At 56.4% G+C, this 8,803-nt stretch overlaps 1 protein-coding gene across 3 annotated transcripts in view; it reads right to left on the reverse strand.

Moving 5' to 3' along the window:
* The window catches only part of E4F1 (E4F transcription factor 1), a 10,446-nt gene extending 2,484 nt beyond the window's left edge, over positions 1–7,962 (reverse strand). For all 3 annotated transcript variants that reach the window (XM_015564021.1, XM_006763900.2, XM_006763899.2), the window contains exons 1-7: positions 7,690–7,962; positions 5,224–5,375; positions 4,032–4,134; positions 939–1,132; positions 691–811; positions 442–594; positions 182–351 (exon numbers count right to left, since the gene is read on the reverse strand). In XM_015564021.1, the coding sequence (XP_015419507.1) occupies positions 182–351; positions 442–594; positions 691–811; positions 939–1,132; positions 4,032–4,134; positions 5,224–5,375; positions 7,690–7,849 (1,053 nt within the window). In that variant the 5' untranslated portion in view covers positions 7,850–7,962. The remainder of the gene's footprint in view (positions 1–181; positions 352–441; positions 595–690; positions 812–938; positions 1,133–4,031; positions 4,135–5,223; positions 5,376–7,689) is intronic.
* Between the last annotated feature and the right edge of the window lie 841 nt (positions 7,963–8,803).

An 8,803-nucleotide genomic window follows, 5' to 3' on the forward strand; every position in this document is an offset into this window, starting at 1 on the left:
TGGGAGCCCACAGTCCACTCCCATCTGCTCTTATCTGCCCCATCTAGGGCAGCCATTGGTCTTTCATTGCCTCTGCAACCACACAGAGTGCAGGCCCAGGTCAATCCCATTCCCACTAGAGCCAGTGCCCAGAATAGATCCTGGAGCTGAGCAGTCAGAGCCACACCCCCACGGCCCCCACCTCTGGGGTTAGGGCTTTCATGCCCAGGGGAAGCTCTTGCATCTGGACATGGACTTCATGAATGACAGTGCCCTTGGCATCTGTCACCAGATGAATCACGGGTGATGTCTCCATGGGCTCGCCTATCACCGATGATGATGTAACGGTCCCCATGGCGGAGGCACCAGACCCTTTAAGGCAGAACCAAGAAGAGTCCTTGAAGAAGCCTCCCTGACCAGGGCAGCTTCAGGGCTGGAACAGGGAGCCTTCACCATGCTGACCTGTATGCGTGTCCTCTTTGCCAACAACCACATCCTTGCTCATGGTGAATCGGATTTTTTCAGTGCATGGGGTGAGAGACTTGAGGTGCCGGGTCAGTGCACCTGACTCCCGGAAGCTCTTTCCACACTTGGCACATTTATAGGGACGCTCATCTGTGGAATGGAGTCAGCTATGGGTAAAGAAGGCAGGCCTGGAGCCATAGCCTCCCACCAGGAGGCAGGGGTGCCCCACATACTGAGCTAGCTCACCTGTGTGCCGCCGGTGGTGCCGGATGAGGGAACCCTTGGTCCGGAAGGAGGCCCCGCACAGCTTGCACTCATGGTCCTTACGACTGCTGTGGGTGACCATGTGGGCCTTGAGGATGCTACCCTGAGAGGGAGGGGCAGCGAGGCTCAGGCAGCTCCCTGGGCAGGAGGCCTGGTCCCCTTAGCTGGCACGGCCCAAGATCTGGAGGCCTGGTCCCCTTAGCTGGCACGGCCCAAGATCTGGGGCTCACCGTCTTGAAGGTCTTGTGACACAATGCACACACGTAGCGGCCATCCTCGTTCACTAGCAGCTTGAGCTGGGCCTGTTCACCCTGCCCGGCCAGCCCGGGCCCCTGAGGATCGGGGCTGCCTGAGGCCTCTGCCATCTCATTGTCGCCTGGATCCACCTCAGCAGCCACAATGACCTCTTTGATGTGTCCACTGTCTAAAGAGAAGCAGGTCAGCCTGAGTCTCAGGATGCCGTGGCCCTACCCCTCCTGGGATCCTGGCCCAGGAATACTGCTGGGGTATACTGGAGCTGCTTGGAGAAGTCCCAGGCCCCCAGAATGTATCCAGTGGAGACCATGGTGAACAAATGCCCCCTCCCCTAAGCCAAAAGGAGTACAGCACTAGATGTGCACAGGGGTCCTACCACTTCTAAGGGCAATGGAGTACCCAACACAGAGACAGTGGGCAGGCCAACCCAGCTCACCGTAATCTATCCTGCTTGCTGCCCCAGCTCCCACTAACATAAGAAAATGCCTCCAGAGTCACCCACTAGCATCTATTTTGAAGCAGGCAGGCGAGGAACCTGGCCTCAAAGTGAATGCTCATGAGACACCTGGGACAGCCTGAGGTTTCTGCACCTGTCGAGAGCGTTGAAGAAATCTGATAATCACCCTGGCCGGGTAGCTCAACTGATTAGAGTGTCATCCCAATGTGAGTTCTATCCCCATTAAGGACACATACAAGAATCAACCAATGTGCCCTGTCTAGTGTAGCTCATCCCTTGCACTGGGAGGTCGCCAATTTGATCCTGTCAGGGCACATGCTCAGATTGGGGGCTCGACCCCTGGTAGGAGTGTGCAGAAGGCAGCCGATAGATGTTTTTCTCTCACATCAATGTTTTTCTCTCCCCTCCCCTTCCTCTCTCTCTAGAATCAATAAAAACATACTTAAAAAAAATAAATCTGACAATGTGTAAAGCTAAGCTGTAAACACTTCACAATTTCTGTTCATAAAAATGACAGTTGGAAATGGTTGTGAAACTGCTTCTTTGAAGCCTCAATCAAGCTGGCACCATGTTTTGACAAGTCATTCCCTCCAAACAGAATGGAAGCACAACAAATAAGGGCCCAGCCAGTGTGGCCTAGTGGTCGAGCGTCAATTTCTAGTCAGGACACATGCCTGGGCTGCCAGCTTGATCCCCAGTAGGGGGTGTACAGAAGGCAGCCGATCGATGATTTTCTCTCATCATTAATGTTTCTGTGTCTCTCTCTCTCTTTTTCTCTCTCTCTCTCTCCTTCTCCCTTCCTCTGAAATCAATATTATATTAATAAGAAGAAGACGATAAAGCATGCCTGATGCTTTATCTTTCCTCTACCCCAGAATGTGTCATACAGTAGACCAAAGGTTCAGGGAAGGGGTAACAAGTGAAATGCAAGTTTGTTTCCCAAGAGGAGGCAGGAGTGGGTATCTAGCTGCTAATCGGCCCCAGCAGCCTCCGCTGACCATTCGAAGACACAGAACTCTCAGCCCTGGGACAACAGCAGATGGTAGTTTAGAGTCTGGCCAATCCTGGGCTGTGGACCACTGAGCAGCTAACACCAAGGGGACATTGGGGCACCCAGGATGCCTGCAAAAGGAGAAACTCCCAAGGATGTAAGAGAGGCGGGGTGCCCACAGAGGAGCCCAGAGCTGCCGAGCTGCAGGCATGGGCAGGCTGGAGGTCAGGGCGGTGGGAAGACGCCTGACTGAACAAGGGTCTGCCGCCCGTAGATGCTGCCCAAACACAGAATTTGTTTTTCTTTTTTCTTTCTTTATTTTTCTTTTTTAAATCCTTACCCAAGGATATGCTTTTTTGATTTTTAGAGAGAGAGGAAGGGGGAGAGAGAGAAACATCAATGTGAGAGAGAAACATTGTTCAGTTGCCTGCCATATGTGCCCTGACCAGAAACCGAACCTACAACCTTTTGGTGTACAGGACAGCACTCCAACCAACTGAGCCACCCAGCCAGGGCAGGGAACTTGTTTTTCTATGACACCACCCACCCCAGAAACCAAACACCAAGCCAGGGCTGGAGCACGGCCCCACCTCCCACAGGACAACATTCCTATCCCAGAGTGGCACCAGGTGAACTTCCCTGTCCACAGGAATCTCAGGGGGAAAGAGCATGGAGACAAAGACAGGTGTTCCATCAGCTCCCTGAGGTGGGGCCTTGGCAAAAAGCCTGCTCCAAGGTTCCCCTCCCCCACTCTCCTCCTCCACCCCTTCCTTCTACCCCAGATGGTCCTAAGAGCTTCCCAAAGGCACATTCTACCTGTTGCCCAAACTTCCTGTCTAGCTCCTCAACCCACTCATGCACCTGCCAAGGTCTCTGCCCAGCAGGCTCCCCAGGTAACCACCATTCCCTTCCAAATTTCCCGAGGCAGCAGGCTCAACCCAGCCTTCCTCCATACCCAGCACCTCCCCCCGCCCCCAACTCTCTTCACCTGCCCCAGCCCTGGACTACCTTTTGAATGTCCCCTTGCATTGGCCTGTCCCCAATTAATGAGTGTGTGATCCAATCCAAACATCTCAACACCCCTCCCCTATTGTACATCAGAAGGTACTTTAACTTAAAAAAAGCCATCAAAGCGGCTGATTTGGCGTTGTATGCTCATAAAAGCCTTGTGAGAATCAGGTCAGGAATCACTACCCCCACAGGGAGTGAGCACTGGGGAGTAGAAGGCCAAGGTCGGGCAGCAGATCAGGGCCAAGCTGGAGCAGCAGATGCACCCCATGCATACCCACCCGGACTCTCCAGAGCCAACTGTGGGGGGAAAAGTAACCAGGGGGGTAGCAGAGAAGTAGGGAAGATCCTCGGGCAGCCCAGGCAACATGCTTTCCCTTTCCTGGCAGGGGAGGGCCTGGTGCCCAGTGCTCAGTCCTCCCATAGACCTTGCCCGGGGGAAGGTGCACACCAGGCCTCAGTTCCTCCTGGGCCAGGCCTTGCTCTCGGGGAGCAGAGGAGTGTGGGCAGCAGAGGTTCCCAGCCTCCAGCCCTGACCACTGATGGCTCCCAGGTCAGCGACACTTCAGGGCTGAAAGCCAGGAGTGGACACGCCCAGTGGGGCCAGCTTACCAATATCAGGTGTGTGGCTGATGTCCGGTGTCAGAGCAGCTGCCTCCACAACTATGTGGGCCAAGGTGATGGGCTCCTCCGGGCTTGCCACGGCCGGGACCACCTATCAGTGGTGAACAAGGACAAAAGGAACTCGTCTGTGAGCTCCCGAGCTCCCTTGGTTTGGGGAGTGCAGGCTTGGTTTTATGTCCATGCAGGATGGCTGGGTGGAGGCTCTCATCTCCCCCAAGAGACTCACTACTCTGAGCCCAACTCCCAGCCTGGCCCGGGGTGTCAGCCCCATCACTCTAACACCTCTGGCCCCTGAGGAACACAGCACCAAGCACCCTCAGGGAGGACTCCAGAAGGAAGTGATCAGAGCTCCAGCTCGAAGCTCAGCTGGCTGTGCAGGAATGAAGGTGGTGAAGGTAAGCTATTACACCCCCAGCCCCAGCCAGGGGTCACAGGAGAGGGCTCTGGGAAAGTGGGTCCAGGGGCCTTCCTAGAGGAGAGGGCACTTCCGGGAGGGGCAGGTACAGAGCATAGGGTCGGAGTAAGACAACTCTGGGCCCACTGTCCCCGAGGCTACTCCCTGTAGTGACCTGAGGCAACTGACTTGTCTTGGAGCCTCCTTTCCCACTTCCTTCCGAGGATGACAAGAGTGCCCACTGTGCAGGGCGCTACGGGCCTTAACTCTGTGTGTACAGCCCCAAGCACACATGGGGTGCAACAAAGTCGGCCATTTTTATTAGGGGGTAGCAGGATCCAGAGCCATGCTCTGTTTGTGGGATCCACAAGAACTATCTGTACAATAGAAGACAGGCCAAAAATACAAAAACCACCATGATACCCCTGAGCCAAGGCAGAACTCTGGGCCACAAGAAAGGAGGGACCACAGGCCCCAGCAGCGTATGCTTCAGCCAGAGGCTGCTGAGAAGGCCGGGCCATCCAGGAAATCCTAGAGCACCACCAGGCTCTTGGTGGTAGAGCCAGATGCCCCCTCACCCCAACAGAGGGCAGTCCCATCCGGATGGCTGAGCCACAAGCCCGGCACTGAGGTGTCTGCCACCCACTTAACCCTCCCTCGGCTCAAAGTCACAAAATCGGATGCCTGCTCTCTGCCTGCCCTGGTGTCACTGGGAACCAGCTGCACAGGGCTGTCCCCGCATGCCACCTCCTCCTCATCCTGCATGTGTGTGGGTGGTGGGCTTACCTCCTGGCCCAGCAGCGCAGCAGCCGCAGGGGTGGCAGGCAGGGCCTCCGGGGGAGCCCGCTGGCAGACCTTCTGGAGCTTGTGCTGAACAAAGTCCTCCAGAGCAGTAAACTCCGCCTGGCAGCGGCCGCATCTGTGCACATCGTCCTCATCTGTAACAAGCCTGCGGTCAGTGGGGCTGGGCAGGGCTTCCAGGCCCTGGCCAAATCCACCCCAGGGTGGCATCAGAACCAGAAGTGCCCTCCCTGGCCCTCCCAGAGGGGCTGAGAACACTCTCAGGAGCCCAAGGTGCAAGCCCCATCCTCTGGAGGTCAGCCTCAACAGTACACTTAGGCTGCAGGAATCCACCCAGGCCGTCGTGGCCAAAGCCCCCACCTCAGAGACGAGGGGAGGGAGGCTCAGGGAGGCGGACATGGGGAAGAGGCATTTGACCAGTTTGGGGACAGTGGCTTATAGGGTTTGCATGTGACCTTGGGTACCTCAATGACCACATCTGGGTCTGTTCCCTCCTCTATAAAATGGGCTGACCCAATGCAGAATACAGCAGAGGGAGAAGAGGTGCTGGTGCCCACAGGGCTCTGGCTAAGAGGCCGGCCCTTGGCAAACACAGAAGAGGGGGCACCCTGACCCCTAACTACTCTTCTCTCACTCTGATTTGGTGCTTCCTTGGTGCCAACAGGCAGCACCTCCCTGCTCTGGTGATGACACCCAGGATGGAACCTGAGAGGGACTCCACGCCTTAGGGCCACAGCACCTGAGCGCCTCACCATCTGGGATAACCAGCCAGTAGTGCCTGCCCCTCCTGCTCACCGAGTCCCTACCACATTCCAGGCACCTCACTGGGGATGTTACCAAATCCAGACAGCACCCTGGGGAAATGGAAATTGCTATTTCCACTCTAGAAGAGCAACTTGGGATTCAAGAACATCCAGCTGGTGACTGTTGGGGCCAGAACCTGAACCTGAGGGTCTACTCCAGAAATCCCACTGTTTAGACAAAGGGATGGGGAGGTGTTCCCTCTGCTTCTGTAAAAGTCTGCTAGTTCCCATCGTCTCATATACAGCCCCTCATTAGGGTCAAACCCAGGCCTGGTGCACAGGGGCGGTCAATGTCTATTGAATTAATGAGCAATCAAAGGGCCAAACCACCGCCATGACTCGCCTACAGGCCACCTGACGGAGGGCAGTCCCATCCAGATGGCTCAGAGTCACAAGCCAAGCACTGAGGTGTCCGCCACCCTTTTAACTCACTGAGTCTGACTCGGCACCAGGGTACTGAGGGTTGAAGGAACTCCTGCCACAGAAGGGGACACACCCAGCCCATGTGACCCTGAGACAATGCCATGGGCAAGCCCAGCAGGGCACAGCAATCTCCAGAGAGACCTCCTCTTCAAGTTGGCCCTGCCCCTACTGGTACTGCCCCTCCCCAAGCTGGAATAAGGAGTAAGAAAAAAACTGTACCAGGAATATGAAGGCTGTAGGGAATATGAATGCTGTAGGGACAATGGCCACCAACCCAGTATCACTAGCTGAACCCCCTCCTGCCTGGCCCAGGCTACAGCCGCATGGGACAAGCTCAGAGGGCAGAGGCCTTAGTTCCATCTCCAAAAGCTACTTCTCCGTGAATGAGCCTCAGTGTGTCCCAGCATTGCTCTCAGTGATTCACATGCTGTTTTCATTCTCACCACTGCCCTATGAGATGGCAGCACACGGGAGCGAGTTGAACGGTCTCACAGTCCTGGAACCCAATCCCGTCCTTGCTGCTTACTAGCTGGGTGACTTGGTCACTTCCACATTTTTGAACCTCAATACTCCTCACTCACAAAATGGGAATAACCACAATAATAATAGTGTCCAGGGTTGGTGTGAGGATGAAAAAAAGCTGATACAGGTTAAGTGCTTGATACCTTGTTATCAGCAGCATCCCCATTTGTAATAGGAAATGGAGCGGTGTGTGGCCACCTGCCCGGGATCAAAGAGCTAGAAACGGGCAGGTCCGGGACGGAGCCCGCAGGCTGGCTGCAGTGCACCGGCTCTCCTCCCCAGGTGCCAGCTGGACAAAGCCCAAATCCTGGAGAAACCCGAGGCCCCGCCCTCCTGGAGCCCCCAAGTCACACCCAGCCCGGGCCCGGCGGCCCGTCAGGTGCAGTGGGAGGGGGCCCAGGGGAGAGCTGGGCTGGCGGTGGAGGCGGTCGTGGAGGTCCATCCGGACAGCCCCGAAGGCTTGGGCAACTGCGAGTATCCAGGAGTCAGCACCGAACCCACGGGGATGACTGGCGCCCCGCAGGCGAGGCCCGAGAGTCCGAGGAAACCGGGGACTCGTGCAGGTGTCTGAGGGGTCCCCTGGGAGAGAAATCGGGTCTGGGAACGTCAGTCGCGCCTGCAGCTCAGGTCATCGGGGCCTCCGCCAGCCCCGGGCAGAGTTGCCCCCACCCCGGCCACACCCCGCCGCATCCGGCCGTGTTACCTTCCTCGCTAAAGGGCGCCGGGAGGCCGAGGAAGCCGCCAGGGGCTAAGGCCGCCGCCGACGCCGCCTCGACCCCGCCCTCGCCCGCTTCCCTCCTGGCTTCGGCCCGGGCTTCTGCCGTATGAGCGGCCGTCACCCGCACTGCCATTGCGCCCTCCATGTCGCAACGCGCCGCAGGAAGATGGCGGATTTACGACCGTGTCGTCATAACAACGGGCCGCGCCGGAGCGAGGAAGACGACGCCAGGTTGGCGGGGCGGGGCCAGGGTGAGTTTGATGGACAGGTGGAGGGGCGGAGCTTATAACGAGAGGTGGTGGGCGGGGCTTCTTATGGGGGCTGAGTTACCGTGGAGCGGACTGACAAGCAGCGGGCTGGGTCTGGAAGAGGGCTCTTGGGTTTGGTTTAGGAAGGAAGGGACGTAGCTGTGCCAGAGGAAAGCGGAAGGCTGGGGCAGGCCTGGAAGGAGCTGGGCTCGTCCCGAAAGCGGCATCTGGACTTGAGAGCTGGAGTATAGGGGCGAGGTGGCCCGGTGCGCCACCCGGCCAGCCTTGAGAATGTGCTATGGCCCTGGGCACCACGCGAGGACCCGAGCTCTAGAGGGCCGTGTGGGGCCCTCTGTCCACCACCGACCCCCTCAGGTGTCACAACGTCCGTCCCTTGTGGGTTGCCCGGGTCATGGAGTAAAACTGAGTTTGGGATGGCTCACGCACAGTTAGCTTCACTAGGCCTCATATTCTTTTGTATATTTTTTTAAGTTGTGATAAGTACATATAAAATTTAACATTAGTGACATTTAGAACATTCGCAATGTTGTGCAACCATCACCATCATCTAATTTCAGAACTTTTGTCATTTCAAAAGAAAACCTGTACCCATTAGCCATCATTCTCCATTATCCCCTTACCCCAGCCCCTGGCAACCACTTTCTGTTTCTATGGATTTACCATTTCTGGACATCCTATCTAATAAAAGAGAAACATGGTAATTGGCATACGACCGCTACCCTTCCCATTGGCTAATCAGCAAGATATGCAAATTAACTGTCAGCCAAGATGGCAGCCAGCAGCCAGGCAGCTTGAAACTAACATGAGGCTTGCTTGCTTCAGTGATGGAG

The sequence above is a fragment of the Myotis davidii genome, unplaced genomic scaffold (genome assembly GCF_000327345.1).
Source record: "Myotis davidii unplaced genomic scaffold, ASM32734v1 scaffold599, whole genome shotgun sequence".
Lineage (NCBI taxonomy): Eukaryota > Metazoa > Chordata > Mammalia > Chiroptera > Vespertilionidae > Myotis > Myotis davidii.